This window comes from Rhea pennata, chromosome 1 (assembly GCF_028389875.1).
Source record: "Rhea pennata isolate bPtePen1 chromosome 1, bPtePen1.pri, whole genome shotgun sequence".
Taxonomy (NCBI): domain Eukaryota; kingdom Metazoa; phylum Chordata; class Aves; order Rheiformes; family Rheidae; genus Rhea; species Rhea pennata.
Window position 1 is genome coordinate 215,848,649 of NC_084663.1, and position 21,742 is coordinate 215,870,390.

The 21,742-nt window shown below is 72.7% G+C and overlaps 2 protein-coding genes across 2 annotated transcripts; one reads left to right on the forward strand and one right to left on the reverse strand.

The window, feature by feature from the left end:
* The first annotated feature begins 4,854 nt into the window (after window positions 1–4,854).
* Window positions 4,855–8,736, forward strand: ANAPC15 (anaphase promoting complex subunit 15). The gene is made up of 4 exons (XM_062567503.1): window positions 4,855–5,062; window positions 7,009–7,068; window positions 7,608–7,745; window positions 8,329–8,736. Exons 1-4 carry the CDS (start codon window positions 4,943–4,945, stop codon window positions 8,374–8,376), a joined length of 366 nt encoding a protein of 121 aa, XP_062423487.1. The 5' UTR covers window positions 4,855–4,942; the 3' UTR covers window positions 8,377–8,736.
* A 301-nt stretch (window positions 8,737–9,037) lies between these two features.
* Window positions 9,038–12,942, reverse strand: TOMT (transmembrane O-methyltransferase). Its single transcript, XM_062567501.1, has 3 exons — window positions 12,681–12,942; window positions 9,544–9,740; window positions 9,038–9,358 (listed from the first exon to the last, which is right to left on the reverse strand). Exons 1-3 carry the CDS (start codon window positions 12,940–12,942, stop codon window positions 9,038–9,040), a joined length of 780 nt encoding a protein of 259 aa, XP_062423485.1.
* Window positions 12,943–21,742: the final 8,800 nt, after the last annotated feature.

Below are 21,742 nucleotides of genomic sequence, written 5' to 3' on the forward strand. Positions count from 1 at the left end.
GCCTGAACTGTGTCAGCCCAGTTCTGCCCAGCCCGGCTCAATTCAGCCTGGCCAGTTTGACCCAGCTTGGTTCAGCCCAGCTCAGCCCCATTCAGCCTGAACCACCTTGGCCCAGTTTGACCCAGCTCAATTCAGCCCAGTTCGGCCCAGCTCAGCCTGATTCAGCCCATCCAGCTTGGTTCAGCCTAGCCCAATTCAGCCCAGCCCCGTTCAGCCTGAACCACCTCAGCCTGGTTTGGGCCTGGCCCAGTTCAGCCAGACTGGTTCAGCCCAGCCCAGCTCGGTTCAGCCTGAACAACCTCAGCCCAGTCCGGCCTGGCCTAGTTCAGCCCAGCTCAGTTCAGCCTGAACCCCCTTGGCCTGGTTAAACCTGGCTTGGCTCCATTCAGCTCAGCTCAGTTCAGCCCAGCCCGATTCAGCTCAGCCTGGCTCGGCTCAGCCTGGCCCAGCTCAGCCCGGTCCAGCTCAGTGCAGTTCACCACAGCCCAGCTCAGTTCAGCCTGAACTGCATCAGCCCGGTTCGGCCTGGCTTGGCTCAGTTCAGCCCACCCCGGTTCAGCCCTGTTCAGACTGACTCGACTTGGTTCAGCCCGGCCTGGTTTGGCCCAGTTTGGCTTGGTTGAGCCTGCCTCAGTTTGGCCTGGTTCAGTCCAATTCGGTTTGGTTCAGCCTCGCCCAGTCCAGCATGGTTCAGTCTAACTTGGCTTGGTTCAGCCTGGCCCAGTTCAGCCTGGTTCAGCCCAACTTGGCCTGGCTCAGCCTTGCCCAGTTTGGCCTGGTTCAGCCCGACTTGGCTTGGTTCATCCAGGGCCAGTTCAGCCTGGTTCAGCCCCACTCAGCCTGGTTCAGCCTGGCCTGGTTCAGCCCAACTCGGCCTAGTTCAGCCTGGCCCAGTTTGGCCCGGTTCGGCCTGACTTGGCTCGGTTCAGCACGAGTCGGTGCTGCCGGGGGGAGCGCGGGGGGACGTGGGACCCTCTGCTGGCGGGAGCGGGAAGTCCCGGGCAAAAACTGTCTGAGAGCAACGAACAGCGCCAGGAGCAAAACGGGCCGGGGGGGCCTCGCAGGCTCCGGGGGGGGGGGGCGCCGGGCCGGGCCGGGCAGTGGGGGGGGAGGGGGTGTGGGGGGATATAGGGTGGGGGGGATGTGGGGTGCGACGGGGGATGCAGGATGTGAGGAGGCTCTGGGGGGGCTGTGGGGTGCGGGGGATGTGGGGGGGCTGTAAGGTGGGGGGGTGGGGTGTGGAGGGGGCTGTGGGAGGGCTGTGGGGTGTGAGGGGGATGTGGGTGCAGGGGGCTGAGGGGGGCTGTGGGGTGGCTGCAGGGTGTGAGGGAGGTGTGGGGTGAGCAAGGGGGCTGTGGGGGGGATGTGGGGGGTAAGCGGGAAGATGTGGGGTGTGGAGGTGATGTGGGAGGGATGTGGGGTGGGAGGGGGTGCGGGGTGGGAGGAGATGTGGGGTGTGGGGGGCTGAGGGGGTCTGTGGGGTGTGAGGGGGGCTGTGGGGTGTGAAGGGTGTGTGGGGTGAGCAGGGAGATGTGGGGTGTGGAGGTGAAGTGGGGGGGTTGTGGGGCGTGGGGGGGGATGTGGGCGAGGGGCAGCTGTGGGGCGCTGGGACACTCGTGCCAGCTCCCCGGCGCTGCTCCTGGGCTCCGCGGCCGCTTCGCCCATCCCCACTCGTGTTGGTCCCACGCGTGGGGGGTGCGTCGGGGTGGGCAGGGCCGCTCCCCGTGCGGGACCCGCCCCCCTCGCGGCACCGCGAACCCGCATGAGACCCTCCTCACGGCGCCCGCGTCCACCGCGCCCCCCCGCGCCCCCTCCGTCCCACCACGCCCCCCCGCGCCCCCCATCCCCCCGCGCCCCTGCTCCCCCCGTCCCCCCGCTCCTCCGCGCCCCTGCTCCCCCCACCCCCCCTGATCCCCCGCTCCCCCACGTCCCTCCGCGCCCCCCCTGCTCCCCCGCGCCCCCCCGTTCCCCCCGTCCCCCCCGCCCCCCTGCTCCCCACTCCCCCCCGTCCCCCGCGCCCCCCCGGCCCCCCCGCTCCCCCCGCGCCCCTGCTCCCCCGCGCCCCCCCGTCCCCCACGCCCCCCCACGCCCCCCCGCGCCCCCTCTCCCCGAGCGGCCGAGCCGTCGCAGCGCAGCAGCGTTTATTCGCGCTCGGCGGCGGGACCCCGCGGGCGCTCAGGGCCGCGCCGGCGGCGGCAGCAGCAGCAGCAGCAGCGGCGGCAGCAGCAGCAGCGGCGGCGGCGGCGGCGTCGGGGCGGCGGCGGCGCCGACGCCCGCGTAGTACCGGGCCACGGCGGCGTTGGGGTTGGGGCCGTCGGCGTCGAACCACATCTGGATGCAGCGGCCGCTGCCGCGGCGGTGCCGCGTGTAGCGGTACGAGCCGGACCAGACGCGCTCGCAGAGCGCCGCGGCCGAGCCGAACACGTCGGCGAAGCGGCGGCACGGGGCGCCGCGCGGGCAGAGGTTGGTGCCTGCCGGGGACGGCCGGGCTGAGCGCCGCGGCGGCAGCGGGACGGGCGGGGGAGGAGGGAGGCCACGGTGGCGGGCTGCGCCCCCCCCCACCCCGCCCCACGCTCACCCGTGGTCCAGTTCCAGCCGGCGTGCCAGTTGCTCTTGCAGGTGAGGGCGTCGCGGCAGTCCTGCCACCACTGCTCGCAGTCCTCCTGGCACAGCGGCACGTCGCGGATCCGCTCCTTGCGCCAGCTCGTGTCCGCCTGCGGCGCGGGGGACGCGGCTGTCACCGCCCCCGCGCGCGGGAGCCGCCCCCAGCGCGGCGCGGCGCGGCTCGGCTCGGCTCGGCGCGGCGCGGAGCGGCTCGGCTCGGCTCGGCGCGGCCCGGCTCGGCGCGGCGCGGAGCGGCTCGGCCCGGCTCGGCTCGGCTCGGCTCGGCGCGGCGCGGCTCGGCCCGGCCCGGCGCGGCGCGGCGCGGCGCGGCTCGGCGCGGCGCGGAGCGGCTCGGCTCGGCTCGGCTCGGCGCGGCGCGGCTCGGCCCGGCCCGGCGCGGCGCGGCGCGGCGCGGCTCGGCTCGGCTCGGCTCGGCGCGGCGCGGAGCGGCTCGGCTCGGCTCGGCTCGGCGCGGCCCGCCCTACCTGCTGGATCCAGGGCCCCAGGTTGGGCGAGCACTCGTAGAGGCAGGTGTCCTGCACGAAGTGGCGCTTGCAGCGCGCCGGCAGCGCGCCGCAGTGGTCCCAGTTGAAGTTGTAGAGGTACGAGCGGTCCTCGTGGGCCGCCGCGCTCGTGTTGGCCGTGCAGCAGGCGCTGTCCCGCCACGGCGCGCACTGCGGAGCGGGAGGGGGCGCGTGGGCGTGGGGCGTGGGGGCGGGGGTCGCGCGGGGCCCGGCCGCGCCGCGGGGCCGCCTTACCTGCCCGTAGAGCAGCCCCTCGGGGCCCGGCTGCTGCTTGTGGTGCTTGGCGTCGAGGCAGACGTTGAGCAGCGCGGTGCCGCCCGCCGCGGGGGCGGCCGCCGCCACCGCCGCCGCCAGCGCCAGCGCCAGCGCCGCGGGCAGCGGCGGCAGCGGCGCCCGGAGCGCGGCCATGGCCGGCGGCAGCGCGGCGCGGGGCTCGGGGCTGCGGGGCTGAGGGGCTGCGGGGCTGCGGGGCTCGGGGCTGCGGGGCTCGGGGCTGCGGGGCTGCGGGGCTCGGGGCTGCGGAGCTCGGGGCTCGGGGCTGCGGGGCTGCGGGGCTCGGGGCTGCGGGGCTCGGGGCTCGGGGCTGCGGGGCTCGGAGCTGCGGGGCTCGGGGCTGCGGGGCTGCGGGGCTGCGGGGCTCGGGGCTGCGGGGCTCGGGGCTCGGGGCTGCGGGGCTCGGAGCTGCGGGGCTCGGAGCTGCGGGGCTCGGGGCTGCGGAGCTCGGGGCTGCGGGGCTGCGGGGCTCGGGGCTGCGGAGCTCGGGGCTGCGGGGCTCGGAGCTGCGGGGCTCGGGGCTGCGGGGCTGCGGGGCTCGGAGCTGCGGGGCTCGGGGCTGCGGGGCTCGGGGCTGCCGGGGCTCGGGGCTGCGGGGCTGCGGGGCTGCGGGGCTGCGGGGCTCGGGGCTGCAGAGCTGCGGGGCTCGGGGCTGCGGGGCTCGGAGCTGCGGGGCTGCGGGGCTGCGGGGCTCGGGGCTGCGGGGCTCGGGGCTGCGGGGCTCGGAGCTGCGGAGCTGCGGGGCTGAGGGGCTGCGGGGCTCGGGGCTGCGGGGCTCGGGGCTCGGGGCTGCGGGGCTCGGGGCTGCGGGGCTCGGGGCTCGGGGCTGCGGGGCTGCGGGGCTCGGGGCTCGGAGCTGCGGGGCTGCGGGGCTCGGGGCTGCGGAGCTCGGGGCTGCGGGGCTCGGGGCTGCAGCGTGCTGCCGGGCGGCGCAGCCCGACTCAAAGGTCGCGGCGCGGCTCTGCCCCCGGAACGGCGCTGGAGGAGCCCACGTGGGACACCCGGGGGTCATATGGGCACTGCGGGGGGAGCGGGAGCTCCCGTGAGTCACATACACACTGTGGGGAGCAGGGACACTCGTGGGTCACACGCACACCAGGGGGGCAGGGACATCCATGGGTCACACGCACACTGGGGGGGAGGGACACCCGTGGGTCACAGGCACACCGCGGGGAGCGGGGACACCCGTGGGTAACAGGCACACCGGGGGCAGCGGGGACACCCGTTGGTCACACGCACACCGCGGGGAGCGGGGACACCCGTGGGTCACACACACACTCTGGGGGGCAGGGACACCCGTGGGTCACACGCGCCCCCGGGTGGGGGCACGTTCCCAGCTGTCAGTCACGCCTTGGCCCCGCCCCCGCCTTGGCCCCGCCCCCCGCGCACGGCCCTGTCGTGGGCGCGGCCGGCGCCCCCTCCCGCGCATGCGCGGTGCGCCGGGGAGGGGGCCGTGTCCGCCCCGCCGCTTCCGGCGCGGTGGGTTCTGGCTCCGGGTCGGCAGCGCCCGCTCCGCGCGGAGGTTCCGCCGCCGCCGCAGCATGTCCACGCTGTTCCCGTCGCTGCTGCCGCGCGTCACCGAGGCGCTGTGGTTCAACCTGGACCGGCCCTGCGTGGACGAGACCGAGCTGCAGCAGCAGGAGCAGCAGCACCAGGCCTGGGTGCGCCGCGACGACGGTGGCGGCAGCGGGGGGGGGTGGGGGGGATGTACCCGGGGAGGCGGCGGCCGGGGGCCTGGTCGGCGGCTCCCCCGGGGTGGGGCCTGGGGGGTCCCGGGCGTGGGGGTCCCGGGCGTGGGGCTGAGAGGGGGTCCCGGGCGTGGGGCTGAGAGGGGGTCCTGGGCGTGGGGCTGAGAGGGGGTCCCGGCCGTGGGGATCCTGGGGCTGGGGCTGAGAGAGGGTCCTGGGCGTGGGGCTGAGAAGGGGTCCTGGGCGTGGGGGTCCCGGGCGTGGGGATCCTGGGGCTGGGGCTGAGAGGGGGTCCCGGGCGTGGGGGTCCCGGGTGTGGGGGTCCTGGGGCTGAGAGGGGGGGTCCCGGGCGTGGGGGTCCTGGGGCTGAAAGGGGGGGGTCCCGGGCATGGGGGTCGTGGGGCTGGGGCTGAGAGGGGGTCCCGGGCGTGGGGGTCCCGGGCGTGGGGATCCTGGGGCTGGGGCTGGGAGGGGGCCCTGGGCATGGGGATCCTGGGGCAGGGTCAACGAGAAATCCCTGAGGAAGGGGTGACAGTGGGATGGAGACAACAAGGGGTCCTGAGGGTTCCTGGGACGGGGGGTCCCAGGGGTGGGGGCAGCAGCTCGTCCTGCGGACTGGGGTCCCTGTGGACGAGGCTGGTGGGAGGGGTGGGCGAGGGGATGGGTGCCGGGGGCTCGGGGGTCCTGACGCAAGCTGGTGAAAGGGGTCCTGGGGCGTGGGGCCCGGCCCCACTGGGGTCTCCTGCCGCTGTCCCCGTCCCGCACGAGTCACCGCCTCTGCGCCGGGACCGCGCTGGCGCCCCGGGCGCTCGGCGTCCCTGGCGCGGGAGCGTCCCGTGGCCGGCCCCTCCGAGCGCTCCCCACGCGCTGCCGCCCTCCCTGGAGGGGCTCTGCTCCCGAGACCGCGGCCGTGCTGCCTGGCGCCCCCGAGTCGTCCCGGGCTCCTGCTGCCCGCCCCGCAGAGCGCTCGGTCGCGCTCCTCGCGAGCCGCTCGCCTTGCTGCGCCACGCGGCGCGCTCAGTCTCGGCCCTGTGTAGGCAACTGCCTAGTTTCCCCTCCTGGTTTGCAGCTCCCCAGTTATCTGTGTAGGTAGCTTGAAAGTGTTGTTGCAGCACGGCTTTTTTTTTTCCTCCTTTCGTGCCTTGCAATTAATTAAAAAAAGATTCCCCGGAGAAAGGAAGGAGGTAATGTCTAATTTTCATCATCTGCGGGTGCTCTGTACTGTGAATGTGATTCAGGTGCTGCAGCCTTACCCCAGCTTGTGAATCTAACAGAAAAAAAAAATGTTTAATTAAATACCTGAATCTCAATAATGATTAAATATCCTAAATTGTTTAATTACTGGTTTCACACACACACACACAAAAAAAGAGCAGGCACCTGGGAAAAATATTTAAGTCCCTCTGGGTTGGAGGTGCCAGGCTGCTGTAATTGAGCTGTAATTCTCCGCTGTAGCCGCGGCAGGAGAGCTGAAGGAAGGTGGCTGGGGCTCGCCCCGCCGGAGGCCGCGTCCGTATCCTCCGCGGGGTGTCCCTGAGCGACCTCGCTCTCCGCGAGTTTATCTGATCGCTCCCTGGCCCCGCTCATCGGCGTGGCCTCGGGGGCTCCCGCGCCACGGCGCTTTGCTCTGCCTCGGTTCAAAGCCGAGGCCAGGCGGGGCGCAGCTCCTCCTGCAAGCTTCTCCAGCAGCCGCGAGCCAGGAACGGCTGTGCCGCGGCCGTGCCCGGAGCGACCTTTGCGCCGGCAGCCAGTCGGCGACCGAAGTTCCTAGGATCCAGTTTGAGCAAGCTGTTTAGGAAGCGGCCGGGTGCTCGGCTGCCTCCTCCCGCTCGCCTGGGTCGTCCCGTAACTCAAGGGAGGCGAGCAGGCGCTTTCCGAGCAGGCGGCCGCGCGCTGAGCTGCTTCTCCCTGCTCCCCAGCTCCAGAGCATTGCGGAGAAGGACAACAACTTGGTGCCGATAGGAAAGCCTGCGTCTGAGGTGGGTCCGCGGCGCTGGGAGGGGAGGCAGGGCCTGGCGGGCGTGCGGGCGGGACGGGGTCTCCGTTGCGCCTTCCCCGACCCCCAAAGCTTCCGTGTGCGGGCCGGGAGCGGTGCCGAGAGCCGCTGTGAGAGGGCAGGCGGGTGATCTGGCTTTGGGTGCGCGGAGCAGCTCTGGGGCTCGTCCCAGGGGTGTACGGCCAAGGACTCTGCTGCCAGCCGGGGGTGCCTGGTCCCCCCCGAAAGGAGGCAGGGTGGGCTCTGGGGACCCCTCGTTCCACGCAGGGAAGGCAGCGCCGGGCGCGTGTCGGACCCTCTGGCGCCCAGGAGGGGCTGGGCAAGGTGGGGTTGAAGCCACCTTGAAGCCCCCTGGGGTTGTGGAGCTCGGCCGGGGCCGATGCCGGCAGCTCTGGGACTTGTGACGTGATGGACTGCGGTGGAAAGCCGGTGCGGAGGCAGGATGGGCTGGCGGGGCCGGGGCCGGGCGCCGGAGCAGCGCTGCGGGGCGCTGACGGCCGCCGCCTCCCGCGTCGTCTGCAGCATTACGACGAGGAGGAGGAGGAGGACGACGAGGATGATGAAGACAGCGAAGAGGACTCCGAGGACGACGAGGACATGCAGGATATGGACGAGATGAACGATTATAACGAGTCCCCTGACGATGGGGAGATCAACGAGGTAAACGGAGAGCCTGGGCGGGCTGGCCCGAGTCCCCAGCCCACCGACACCAGAAGGGGGTCGGCGCGGAGCCTCGGCTCCCGTGGGGTCGGTGCTCCCCGGTCTCCGTCCCCCGACGTAGTCCCCGACGCCAGGCTTGTCTCTGGAGGAGCAGCCTGCCCGGCCCGTGCCCTGCACCTCTTGGGGCTCCCTGCTTAGGGGTGTTTCACCCAGCCCCTTCTGGCCTCCTCGTCTGTGACCGCAGACACCTCCAGTCCTGCCACACGCGTGCTGCCACTGGGAGCCCAGCGGTCCCTGCCGCAGGGTGGCACTTCTGGCAGCGCCCACCTGCAGACGCGGTCTCGGAGGCATCGCGAAAGCCGATTTAGGCGTCCCTGTGGTCACAGCCAGAGGCGCCCGAGATGACGCTCGCCCAAGAGCGTACCGCAGCCGAGCGGGGGAGCTGGGACGCGGACCCCTGGGCTCTGCCTCTGCTGTGTCCTTGGCCAGGTCCCCCTGCCTTCGGGAGCAGGCGGAGGGTCGCGTGTTGGGAGCAGACTGGCCAGGGCTCAGGGGCTGTCTCCAATGTTTCCTCTTTTCCCAGGTGGACATGGAAGGGGCAGAGCAGGATCAAGACCAGTGGATGATCTGATCCTGCTGCATCCTGACCGGGCCAGAGCCCGAGAAGTCGGACGAGGCCGGGAGGGATGTCCTGGCCGACCTGCCGATTCTGGGGCAGGCTCTGGTGCCCTGCGGGACCCTGGGGGGGGGGGGGGAAGTTACCGAAGCTTCCCTCCCGCTGCTGTGTCTCGTTGCCTTTCTGAGGACTGCATGGAATGAGCAGGCTCGGCATGAAGCTGCCCGCAGGGGCTGGAGCGATGCTTCAGCTCCTGCTGCAGGCGCCGAGACAGCGCCGGCCAATGCACAGCTCTGCCCGGGGCAGCTGAGCGGCAGAGGGGTCACGTGAGTGTTGCATCTTTTCTAATAAATATTACTTTTTTTTTCCAGAAAACGGCTCCATGTCTGGGGTCCCCTTACAGGAGCGCGGAGGCGCACGGAGGGCAGGGTGCTCTCGCGCGGCCTCCCCGCGGGGCCGGGGCAGTTTGGGGCCGGGCCGGTTGTGGTTCTGTCCGCCGGCCCGCTTCCCCTGCGGCGCTCTCGCGCGCAGCGCGGGGCAGAGCGTCCCGTGCCGGCCGTGCCTCTGCCCCGGGGAGGCAGGCGGGAGCGGGAGGGCGACGGCGGCGCGCCGCGGCCCCGCTCCGACCGCGGCGGAGGCCGAGGGCGGCCGTGCCGGGCCGGCGCTCTGCGGGGGCTCAGCGCGGGCCGGCGTAGGTGAGCTCGGCGACGCCGTCGGGGATGGCGCGGAAGTACTCCAGGCTGGTGCGGTGCACCTTGCACCGGTACTTGCCGCAGGTCTTGGCGTACTGCAGGAAGTGCGGCGCCCCGGGGAAGATGACGTTGTCGGCCAGGACCGTGGCGCCCTCGGCCAGCAGGTCGTGCGCCTCCAGGAGCTGCAGGTCCCGCAGGTAGCACCGCTTCCAGTGGTCCATGAAGACGAAGTCGGCCTTGCGCAGGCCGTGCTTCTCCCGCAGCCGCGGGATGACCTCCTCGGAGCGGCCCACGATCAGCTCCACCTGCGCGGGCGGCGGCGGCGGCTGAGCGCGGGGCGGGGGGCGCAAATGCCTCCCGCTTCCCGGGCGGCCCGCGGCCGGGATGCGCGACGCGGGGGCAGCGAGCCGGGGCTGTGGCGGCGGCACCCGGGGCGAAGGGGGCTGGGGAGGGCGCGAGCAGCGCGGCGGGGCCCTCCTCTCCCGCTCACCGTGCGCTCGTCGAAGCCGGCCAGGCGAATGACCTTCTCGGCGACGGCGGCGTGCCGGGGGTCCATCTCCACGGTGTAGAGGCGGGCGCCCGGCGGCAGCCCCTGCGCCAGCAGCACCGTGGCATAGCCGCAGTAGGTGCCCAGCTCCAGCACGGCGAGCGGCGCCCGCTCCCGCAGCAGCCGCTCCAGGATCCGGCCTGGCCGGGGGGGGGGGCCGGGGGGCCGCTCAGCACCCGCCGGGGCCGTGCCCCTGCCCGCGCCGGCACCGCATGCTGCCGGCGGCCGTGCTCGGCCCCGGCGTCCCCGTCCCCGGGACCGCGGTGAGCTCCCAGCCCGGTGTGACACAAGCGCGCGGGGTCTCTGCCTGGCCTCAGCCCGGGGGCGGGAGGGCTGCGGTGGGGTGTGTGGGAGCATGTGTGTGTTCACACGTGGGTGTGAACGCATTGCTGCTGGGAGCACGTGGGCGCGTGTGTCGGGGTGCGTGCAGGTGTGTCTATGTGTGTGCATCCACGCGTGTATTGCTGTCAGGGCACGTGTGTGCACATGTGCATGCACGTGGGCGTGCGTGTGAACGCGTTGCTGCTGAGAGCACGTGGGCGCATGTGTCAGGGTGCGTGCAGGTGTGTCTATATGTGCGCATCCACGCGTGTATTGCTGTCAGGGCACGTGTGTGCACATGTGCATGCACGTGGGCGTGCGTGTGAACGCGTTGCTGCTGGGAGCACATGGGCGCGTGTGTCGGGGTGCGTGCAGGTGTGTCTATATGTGCGCATCCACGCGCGTATTGCTGTCAGGGCACGTGTGTGCACATGTGCATGCACGTGGGCGTGCGTGTGAACGCGTTGCTGCTGAGAGCACGTGGGCGCATGTGTCAGGGTGCGTGCAGGTGTGTCTATGTGTGTGCATCCACGCGTGTATTGCTGTCAGGGCACGTGTGTGCACATGTGCATGCACGTGGGCGTGCGTGTGAACGCGTTGCTGCTGAGAGCACGTGGGCGCGTGTGTCGGGGTGCGTGCAGGTGTGTCTATATGTGCGCATCCACGCGTGTATTGCTGTCAGGGCACGTGTGTGCACATGTGCATGCACGTGGGTGTGCGTGTGAACGCGTTGCTGCTGAGAATACGTGGGCGCGTGTGTCGGGGTGCGTGCAGGTGTGTCTATGTGTGCACATCCACGCGTGTATTGCTGTCAGGGCACGTGTGTGCACATGCGCATGCACGTGGGCGTGCGTGTGAACGCGTTGCTGCTGAGAGCACGTGGGCGCGTGTGTCAGGGTGCGTGCAGGTGTGTCTATATGTGCGCATCCACGCGTGTATTGCTGTCAGGGCACGTGTGTGCACATGTGCATGCACGTGGGTGTGCGTGTGAACGCGTTGCTGCTGAGAGCACGTGGGCGCGTGTGTCGGGGTGTGTGCAGGTGTGTCTATGTGTGTGCATCCACGCACGTATTGCTGTCAGGGCGCGTGCATGCACGTGCGCATGCACGCAGGTGTGCGTGTGAACGCGTTGCTGCTGGGAGCACGTGGGCGCATGTGTCAGGGTGCGTGCAGGTGTGTCTGTGTGTGTGCATCCACGCGCGTATTGCTGTCAGGGCGCGTGCATGCACGTGCGCATGCACGCAGGTGTGCGTGTGAACGCGTTGCTGCTGGGAGCACGTGGGCGCGTGTGTCGGGGTGCGTGCAGGTGTGTCTATGTGTGCACATCCACGCGTGTATTGCTGTCAGGGCACGTGTGTGCACATGCGCATGCACGTGCGCGTGCGTGTGAACGCGTTGCTGCTGAGAGCACGTGGGCGCGTGTGTCGGGGTGCGTGCAGGTGTGTCTGTGTGCATCCACGTGCGTATTGCTGTCAGGGCGCGTGCATGCACGTGCGCATGCACGCAGGTGTGCGTGTGAATGCGTTGCTGCTGAGAGCACGTGGGCGCGTGTGTCGGGGTGCGTGCAGGTGTGTCTGTCTGTGTGCATCCACGTGCGTATTGCTGTCAGGGCGCGTGCGTGCACGTGCGCATGCACGCAGGTGTGCGTGTGAACGCGTTGCTGCTGAGAGCACGTGGGCGCATGTGTCAGGGTGTGTGCAGGTGTGTCTATGTGTGCGCATCCACGCACGTATTGCTGTCAGGGCGCGTGCATGCACGTGCGCATGCACGCGGGTGTGCGTGTGAACGCGTTGCTGCTGGGAGCACGTGGGCGCGTGTGTCGGGGTGCGTGCAGGTGTGTCTATGTGTGTGCATCCACGCGCGTATTGCTGTCAGGGCACGTGTGTGCACGTGTGCATGCACGCAGGTGTGCGTGTGAACGCGTTGCTGCTGGGAGCACGTGGGCGCGTGTGTCGGGGTGCGTGCAGGTGTGTCTATGTGTGCACATCCACGCGTGTATTGCTGTCAGGGCACGTGTGTGCACATGCGCATGCACGTGCGCGTGCGTGTGAACGCGTTGCTGCTGAGAGCACGTGGGCGCGTGTGTCGGGGTGCGTGCAGGTGTGTCTGTGTGCATCCACGTGCGTATTGCTGTCAGGGCGCGTGCATGCACGTGCGCATGCACGCAGGTGTGCGTGTGAATGCGTTGCTGCTGAGAGCACGTGGGCGCGTGTGTCGGGGTGCGTGCAGGTGTGTCTGTCTGTGTGCATCCACGTGCGTATTGCTGTCAGGGCGCGTGCGTGCACGTGCGCATGCACGCAGGTGTGCGTGTGAACGCGTTGCTGCTGAGAGCACGTGGGCGCATGTGTCAGGGTGTGTGCAGGTGTGTCTATGTGTGCGCATCCATGCACGTATTGCTGTCAGGGCGCGTGCATGCACGTGCGCATGCACGCGGGTGTGCGTGTGAACGCGTTGCTGCTGGGAGCACGTGGGCGCGTGTGTCGGGGTGCGTGCAGGTGTGTCTATGTGTGTGCATCCACGCGCGTATTGCTGTCAGGGCACGTGTGTGCACGTGTGCATGCACGCAGGTGTGCGTGTGAACGCGTTGCTGCTGGGAGCACATGGGCGCGTGTGTCGGTGCGCGTGCAGGTGCGTGGCTGCTGGCGGGGTGTGTGCGCGCACCACGCGTGCAGTGCTGCCCGTGAGCGTGCACGCGTCTATGTGTGCGCATCCACGCGCGTATTGCTGTCAGGGCGCGTGCGCGGCCCCCCCGCGCCCACCTTTGCGCGGCCCCACGCTGCTGAGGTGCTCGCGGGCCTCGCTCCAGCGGTCCAAGGTGCGCAGCACGTGCCGCGGGTCGCCGGGCGCGGCGTGCGCCAGCACGAAGCGGAGCGCGCGCTGCTCGCGCGGGGCGCCGCCGAGCCGCTCGCGCAGCCAGGGCGCCAGCGCCGCCCGGCACAGCAGCGCCGCGTGGTGCCGGTACCGCAGCAGCAGCGAGAGCAGCAGCGGCACGAACGCCAGCGCCACGGCCGCCGACACCATCGCGGGCACCGCCGGGGGCCGCCGCCGCCCCACGCGGCTCGCTCAGGTCGCGCGTGGGAAGCGCTCCGCGCCCGCGGGCAGCGCCGCCCGCCGGGGGGGGCGGGGCGGGGCGGGGCCGGAGCGGAGCTGCGCGGCGGCGCCTCGCCCTGCACACGCGTGCACGCGCCGTGGGTACGCGTGCACCCGCCGTGGGGACGCGCGCACGCGCCGTGGGGCAGCTCCCACCCAGGGGCACGCGCACCCACCGTGGGGACGCGCGCCCCCGCAGTGGGGCAGCTCCCAGCCCCGGGACACGCGCACCCACCGTGGGGACGCGCGCACGCGCTGTGGGGACGCGCCCTCGGGGCTGCTCCCAGCCCCGGGACACGCGCACACGCCATGGGGCAGCTCCCACCCCGGGACACGCGCACCCACCGTGGGGACGCGCGCACGCGCTGTGGGGACGCACCCTCGGGGCTGCTCCCAGCCCCACGACACGCGCACGCGCCGTGGGGCAGCTCCCACCCCGGGACACGCGCCCCCCCCCCCCCCCGCGCCTGCTCCCGGCCCCAGGACACGCGCACCTTCCTGTGACCCACGCGCCCGCCGTGGGGACCCGAGCACTGCTGTGGGGCAGCCCCCCCGCCCCGGGGCTCAGCCCCCCCCCCCACGGCGCCCCGGGGCACCCGCGGGTGCGGCGCACACGCGTGTGCACACGTGGGCACACTCACCCCCCCCGGGGTGGCCATGGCACGACAGCCCCCGCGCCCCACAGCTGGCACCCCACACCTGCATCCTGCACCCCACAGCCTGCCCCCCACCTCCCCCCTGCGCCCCGCTCCTCGCCCCCAGCCCCTGCACCTCCTGCCCCACAGCCTGCCCCCTGCCCCCCAGCCGGCACCTGAACCTAGCACCCCCCAGCCTGCCCCCCACCTCCTCCCTGCACCCCACGGCCTGGACCCCCACCTCCTCCCTGCACCCCCCCACCTGCCCCTCCACCTCCTCCCTGCACCCCACAACCTGCCCCCCACCTCCCCCCTGCACCCCTCAACCTGCCCCCCCACCTCCTCCCTGCACCCCCCCACCTGCCCCTCCACCTCCTCCCTGCACCCCACAACCTGCCCCCCACCTCCCCCCTGCACCCCTCAACCTGCCCCTCCACCTCCTCCCTGCACCCCACAACCTGCCCCCCCACCTCCCCCCTGCACCCCACAACCTGCCCCCACCTCCCCCCTGCACCCCTCAACCTGCCCCTCCACCTCCTCCCTGCACCCCCCGGCCTGCCCTCCACCTCCCCCCTGCACCCCACAACCTGCCCCCACCTCCTCCCTGCACCCCCCAGCCTGCCCCCCACCTCCCCCCTGCACCCCACAACCTGCCCCCACCTCCCCCCTGCACCCCACAACCTGCCCCTCCACCTCCTCCCTGCACCCCACAATCTGCCCCCACCTCCCCCCTGCACCCCCCAACCTGCCCCTCCACCTCCTCCCTGCACCCCACAACCTGCCCCCACCTCCCCCCTGCACCCCCCAACCTGCCCCTCCACCTCCTCCCTGCACCCCACAATCTGCCCCCACCTCCCCCCTTCACCCCCCAACCTGCCCCTCCACCTCCTCCCTGCACCCCACAATCTGCCCCCACCTCCCCCTGCACCCCACAACCTGCCCCCCCACCTCCCCCCTGCACCCCCCGGCCTGCCCTCCACCTCCCCCCTGCACCCCACAACCTGCCCCCACCTCCTCCCTACACCCCCCGGCCTGCCCCCACCTCCCCCCTGCACCCCCCAACCTGCCCCTCCACCTCCTCCCTGCACCCCCCAGCCTGCCCCCCACCTCCCCCCTGCACCCCACAACCTGCCCCCACTTCCCCCCTTCACCCCCCAACCTGCCCCTCCACCTCCCCCCTGCACCCCACAACCTGCCCCCACCTCCTCCCTACACCCCCCAGCCTGCCCCCACCTCCCCCCTGCACCCCCCAACCTGCCCCTCCACCTCCTCCCTGCACCCCCCAGCCTGCCCCCCACCTCCCCCCTGCACCCCACAACCTGCCCCCACTTCCCCCTTCACCCCCCAACCTGCCCCTCCACCTCCTCCCTGCACCCCACAATCTGCCCCCACCTCCCCCCTGCACCCCCCAACCTGCCCCTCCACCTGCTCCCTGCACCCCACAGCCTGCCCCCCACCTCCCCCCTGCGCCCCGCTCCTCGCCCTCAGCCCCTGCACCTCGTGCCCCACGGCCTGCCCCCTGCCCCCCAGCCGGCACCTGAACCTAGCACCCCCCAGCCTGCCCCCCACCTCCCCCCTGCACCCCACGGCCTGGACCCCCACCTCCTCCCTGCACTCCCTGATCTGCCCCCCACATCCCACCTGCACCCACCGGCCTGTCCCCCCAACTCCCCCCTGCACCCCCCAACCTGCCCCTCCACCTCCTCCCTGCACCCCCCAGCCTGCCCCCCACCTCCCCCTGCACCCCACAACCTGCCCCCACCTCCCCCCTGCACCCCCCAACCTGCCCCCACCTCCCCCCTGCACCCCACAACCTGCCCCTCCACCTCCTCCCTGCACCCCCCAGCCTGCCCCCCACCTCCCCCTGCACCCCACAACCTGCCCCCACCTCCCCCCTGCACCCCCCGGCCTGCCCTCCACCTTCTCCCTGCACCCCCCAACCTGCCCCCACCTCCCCCCTGCACCCCCCGGCCTGCCCTCCACCTCCTCCCTGCACCCCCCAACCTGCCCCCACCTCCCCCCTGCACCCCACAACCTGCCCCCACCTCCCCCCACACCCCCCAACCTGCCCCCCACCTCCTCCCCGCACCCCCCAACCTGCCTCCCACCTCCCCCCTGCACCCCCCGGCCTGCCCCCACCTCCCACCTGCACCCCACAACCTGCCCCCCCACCTCCCCCCTGCACCCCCCAACCTGCCCTCCACCTCCTTCCTGCACCCCCCAACCTGCCCCCCCACCTCCCCCCTGCACCCACTGGCCTGCCCTCCACCTCCCCCCTGCACTCCCTGGTCTGCCCCCCACCTTCCCCCTGCACCCCCCTGGCCTGCCCCCACCTCCCGCCTGCACCCCACAACCTGTCCCCCCCACCTCCCCCCTGCACCCCACCCCTCCCGCCTGGCACCTGAATTCATCACCCTGCCCCTGCCCCCCACACTTCCCTCTGTGCACCCCACAGCCCCCGCCACGCACCCCACACTGTGCACGCTGCTCCCCGCACCCCGCACCTCCCCCCTGCACCCCACGCAGTGCCCCCCGCACCTCTGTCCGGCGGGGGGCGGCGGGCAGCGGGCAGGGCCGCGCGGCGCCAGCGCCCGCACCTGAGCCCGGCTCCGCTCAATTATTGATGGCGGCGCCCGAGCCGCCGCCGCCGGCTCCGGCTCCGGTTACGGTTACGGTTACGGTTACGGTTACGGCGCCGGGCGCGGGAGGAGGCCGGGGCCGGGGGCCGGGGGGCACTGGGGGGGCTCACGGAGGTCCCACCAGCCCCGCAGCTCCGAGGCGCTCCCGCAACGCACGCGCACGAGCACGACAGGTGTGCCCCTGCCACGCACGCGCGAGAGCACGCCCACGCGTGACACACGCACCCCCGTCGTGCACGCCTGCGATGCACACCCACATGAGCACGCCCTCGTGCAACGCGCACGCCCACATCGTGCAGGCCTGCAACGCACGCCCACGTCAGCATGCCCATGCATGAAATGCACGCCCACGTGAGCGCGCCCACGTGCGATGCACACCGCCCCGTTGCGCAGGCCTGCGCTGCACGCCCACGTGAGCGCGCCCACATGCGATGCACACCGCCCCGTTGTGCAGGCCTGCGATGCACGCCCGTGTGAGCGCGCCCACCTGCGATGCACACCGCCCTGTCGTGCAGGGCTGCAATGCACGCCCGTGTGAGCGCGCCCACATGCCATGCACACCGCCCCATCGTGCGGGGCTGCGATGCACACCCGTGTGAGCATGCCCACATGCGATGCACACTGCCCCGTTGCGCAGGCCTGCGATGCACGCCCGTGTGAGCACGCCCACGTGCCATGCACACCGCCCCGTTGCGCAGGCCTGCGATGCACGCCCACGTGAGCGCGCCCACCTGCGAGGCACACCGCCCCGTCGCACATGGCTGTGATGCACGCCCGTGCGAGCGTGCCCACGTGTGATGCACACCGCCCCGTCGTGCGGGGCTGTGATGCACAGCCGTGTGAGCACGCCCACCTGCGATGCACACCGCCCCGTTGCGCAGGGCTGCGATGCACGCCCGTGTGAGCGCGCCCACGTGCGAGGCACACCGCCCCGTCGCACATGGCTGCGATGCACGCCCGTGCGAGCGTGCCCACGTGTGATGCACACCGCCCCGTCGTGCGGGGCTGTGATGCACGCCCGTGTGAGCGCGCCCACCTGCGATGCACACCGCCCTGTTGCGCGGGGCTGTGATGCACAGCCGTGTGAGCGCGCCCACCTGCGATGCACACCGCCCCGTTGCGCAGGGCTGCGATGCACGCCCGTGTGAGCGCGCCCACGTGCGAGGCACACCGCCCTGTCGCGCAGGGCTGCGATGCACGCCCGTGTGAGCGCGCCCACCTGCGAGGCACACCGCCCCGTCGCGCAGGGCTGCGATGCACGCCCGTGTGAGCGCGCCCACCTGCGAGGCACACCGCCCTGTCACGCGGGGCTGCGATGCACGCCCGTGTGAGCGCGCCCACCTGCGAGGCACACCGCCCCGTCGCGCAGGGCTGCGATGCACGCCCGTGTGAGCGCGCCCACCTGCGAGGCACACCGCCCTGTCACGCGGGGCTGCGATGCACGCCCGTGTGAGCGCGCCCACCTGCGAGGCACACCGCCCTGTCACGCGGGGCTGTGATGCACGCCCGTGTGAGCACGCCCACCTGCGAGGCACACCGCCCCGTCGCGCAGGGCTGCGATGCACGCCCGTGTGAGCACGCCCACCTGCGAGGCACACCGCCCTGTCACGCGGGGCTGCGATGCACGCCCGTGTGAGCGCGCCCACCTGCGATGCACACCGCCCTGTCACGCGGGGCTGTGATGCACGCCCGTGTGAGCACGCCCACGTGCGAGGCACACCGCCCTGTCACGCGGGGCTGCGATGCACGCCCGTGTGAGCGCGCCCACGTGCGAGGCACACCGCCCTGTCGTGCAGGGCTGCGATGCACGCCCGTGTGAGCGCGCCCACGTGCGAGGCACACCGCCCTGTCACGCGGGGCTGCGATGCACGCCCGTGTGAGCGCGCCCACCTGCGAGGCACACCGCCCTGTCACGCGGGGCTGCGATGCACGCCCGTGTGAGCGCGCCCACCTGCGAGGCACACCGCCCTGTCACGCGGGGCTGTGATGCACGCCCGTGTGAGCACGCCCACCTGTGAGGCACACCGCCCCGTCGCGCAGGGCTGCGATGCACGCCCGTGTGAGCACGCCCACGTGCGAGGCACACCGCCCCGTTGCGCAGGGCTGTGATGCACGCCCGTGTGAGCGCGCCCACCTGCGAGGCACACCGCCCTGTCGCGCAGGGCTGCGATGCACGCCCGTGTGAGCGCGCCCACCTGCGAGGCACACCGCCCTGTCGCGCAGGGCTGCGATGCACGCCCGTGTGAGCACGCCCACCTGCGAGGCACACCGCCCTGTTGCGCGGGGCTGCGATGCACGCCCGTGTGAGCGCGCCCACGTGCGAGGCACACCGCCCTGTCGTGCAGGGCTGCGATGCACGCCCGTGTGAGCGCGCCCACGTGCGAGGCACACCGCCCTGTCGTGCAGGGCTGCGATGCACGCCCGTGTGAGCGCGCCCACGTGCGAGGCACACTTCCCTGTCACGCGGGGCTGCGATGCACGCCCGTGTGAGCGCGCCCACCTGCGATGCACACCGCCCCGTCGCGCGGGGCTGCGATGCACGCCCGTGTGAGCACGCCCACCTGCGATGCACACCGCCCCGTCGCGCAGGGCTGCGATGCACGCCCGTGTGAGCACGCCCACCTGCGATGCACACCGCCCCGTCGCGCGGGGCTGCGATGCACGCCCGTGTGAGCACGCCCACCTGCGATGCACACCGCCCCGTCGCGCAGGGCTGCGATGCACGCCCGTGTGAGCGCGCCCACCTGCGAGGCACACCGCCCTGTCACGCGGGGCTGTGATGCACGCCCGTGTGAGCACGCCCACCTGCGAGGCACACCGCCCCGTCGCGCAGGGCTGCGATGCACGCCCGTGTGAGCACGCCCACCTGCGAGGCACACCGCCCTGTCGTGCAGGGCTGCGATGCACGCCCGTGTGAGCGCGCCCACGTGCGAGGCACACCGCCCTGTCGCGCAGGGCTGCGATGCACGCCCGTGTGAGCGCGCCCACCTGCGAGGCACACCGCCCTGTCGCGCAGGGCTGCGATGCACGCCCGTGTGAGCACGCCCACCTGCGAGGCACACCGCCCTGTCGTGCAGGGCTGCGATGCACGCCCACGTGAGCGCGCCCACCTGCGAGGCACACCGCCCCGTCGCACATGGCTGCGATGCACGCCCGTGCGAGCGTGCCCACGTGTGATGCACACCGCCCCGTCGTGCGGGGCTGTGATGCACGCCCGTGTGAGCACGCCCACCTGCGATGCACACCGCCCCGTTGCGCAGGGCTGCGATGCACAGCCGTGTGAGCACGCCCACCTGCGATGCACACCGCCCCGTTGCGCAGGGCTGCGATGCACGCCCGTGTGAGCACGCCCACCTGCGATGCACACCGCCCCGTTGCGCAGGGCTGCGATGCACGCCCGTGTGAGCGCGCCCACGTGCGAGGCACACCGCCCTGTCGTGCAGGGCTGCGATGCACGCCCGTGTGAGCACGCCCACCTGCGAGGCACACCGCCCCGTCGCGCAGGGCTGCGATGCACGCCCGTGTGAGCGCGCCCACCTGCGAGGCACACCGCCCCGTCGCGCAGGGCTGCGATGCACGCCCGTGTGAGCGCGCCCACGTGCGAGGCACACCGCCCCGTCGCGCGGGGCTGCGATGCACGCCCGTGTGAGCGCGCCCACCTGCGAGGCACACCGCCCTGTCGTGCAGGGCTGCGATGCACGCCCGTGTGAGCGCGCCCACCTGCGAGGCACACCGCCCTGTCGTGCAGGGCTGCGATGCACGCCCGTGTGAGCGCGCCCACCTGCGAGGCACACCGCCCTGTCGTGCAGGGCTGCGATGCACGCCCGTGTGAGCGCGCCCACCTGCGAGGCACACCGCCCTGTCGCGCGGGGCTGCGATGCACGCCCGTGTGAGCGCGCCCACGTGCGAGGCACACCGCCCTGTCGTGCAGGGCTGCGATGCACGCCCGTGTGAGCGCGCCCACGTGCGATGCACACCGCCCTGTCGCGCAGGGCTGCGATGCACGCCCGTGTGAGCGCGCCCACCTGCGATGCACACCGCCCTGTCGCGCAGGGCTGCGATGCACGCCCGTGTGAGCGCGCCCACGTGCGAGGCACACCGCCCCGTCGCGCGGGGCTGTGATGCACGCCCGTGTGAGCACGCCCACCTGCGATGCACACCGCCCTGTCACGCGGGGCTGCGATGCACGCCCGTGTGAGCGCGCCCACCTGCGATGCACACCGCCCTGTCACGCGGGGCTGTGATGCACGCCCGTGTGAGCGCGCCCACCTGCGAGGCACACCGCCCTGTTGCGCGGGGCTGCGATGCACGCCCGTGTGAGCGCGCCCACCTGCGAGGCACACCGCCCTGTCGCGCGGGGCTGTGATGCACGCCCGTGTGAGCACGCCCACCTGCGATGCACACCGCCCCGTCGCGCAGGGCTGCGATGCACGCCCGTGTGAGCGCGCCCACGTGCGAGGCACACCGCCCCGTCGCGCAGGGCTGCGATGCACGCCCGTGTGAGCACGCCCACCTGCGATGCACACCGCCCCGTCGCGCAGGGCTGCGATGCACGCCCGTGTGAGCGCGCCCACCTGCGAGGCACACCGCCCTGTTGCGCGGGGCTGCGATGCACGCCCGTGTGAGCACGCCCACCTGCGAGGCACACCGCCCTGTCGCGCGGGGCTGTGATGCACGCCCGTGTGAGCGCGCCCACCTGCGATGCACACCGCCCCGTTGCGCAGGGCTGCGATGCACGCCCGTGTGAGCACGCCCACCTGCGAGGCACACCGCCCCGTTGCGCAGGGCTGCGATGCACGCCCGTGTGAGCGCGCCCACCTGCGAGGCACACCGCCCTGTCGTGCAGGGCTGCGATGCACGCCCGTGTGAGCACGCCCACGTGCGAGGCACACCGCCCTGTTGCGCGGGGCTGCGATGCACGCCCGTGTGAGCGCGCCCACGTGCGAGGCACACCGCCCTGTCGCGCAGGGCTGTGATGCACGCCCGTGTGAGCGCGCCCACCTGCGAGGCACACCGCCCCATCGCGCGGGGCTGTGATGCACGCCCGTGTGAGCGCGCCCACGTGCGATGCACACCGCCCCATCGCGCGGGGCTGTGATGCACGCCCGTGTGAGCGCGCCCACCTGCGAGGCACACCGCCGTGTCGCGCAGGGCTGCGATGCACGCCCGTGTGAGCACGCCCACCTGCGATGCACACCGCCCTGTCGCGCGGGGCTGCGATGCACGCCCGTGTGAGCGCGCCCACCTGCGATGCACACCGCCCTGTCGCGCAGGGCTGCGATGCACGCCCGTGTGAGCGCGCCCACGTGCGAGGCACACCGCCCCGTCGCGCGGGGCTGTGATGCACGCCCGTGTGAGCGCGCCCACGTGCGATGCACACCGCCCTGTCGCGCAGGGCTGCGATGCACGCCCGTGTGAGCGCGCCCACGTGCGATGCACACCGCCCCGTCGCGCGGG

Bases quoted from the DNA above. Each gene is read 5' to 3' on its own strand.
- ANAPC15 (XM_062567503.1), top strand. From the start codon at position 4,943: ATGTCCACGCTGTTCCCGTCGCTGCTGCCGCGCGTCACCGAGGCGCTG. The intron at 5,063-7,008 runs GTGCGCCGCGAC...CCTGCTCCCCAG, and splicing joins AGCAGCAGCACCAGGCCTGG to CTCCAGAGCATTGCGGAGAA. The intron at 7,069-7,607 runs GTGGGTCCGCGG...CGTCGTCTGCAG, and splicing joins TAGGAAAGCCTGCGTCTGAG to CATTACGACGAGGAGGAGGA.
- TOMT (XM_062567501.1), bottom strand. From the start codon at position 12,942: ATGGTGTCGGCGGCCGTGGCGCTGGCGTTCGTGCCGCTGCTGCTCTCG. The intron at 9,741-12,680 runs GTGGGCGCGGGG...CCCCCCGGCCAG, and splicing joins CAGCGTGGGGCCGCGCAAAG to GCCGGATCCTGGAGCGGCTG. The intron at 9,359-9,543 runs GTGAGCGGGAGA...CCGCCCGCGCAG, and splicing joins CCGGCTTCGACGAGCGCACG to GTGGAGCTGATCGTGGGCCG.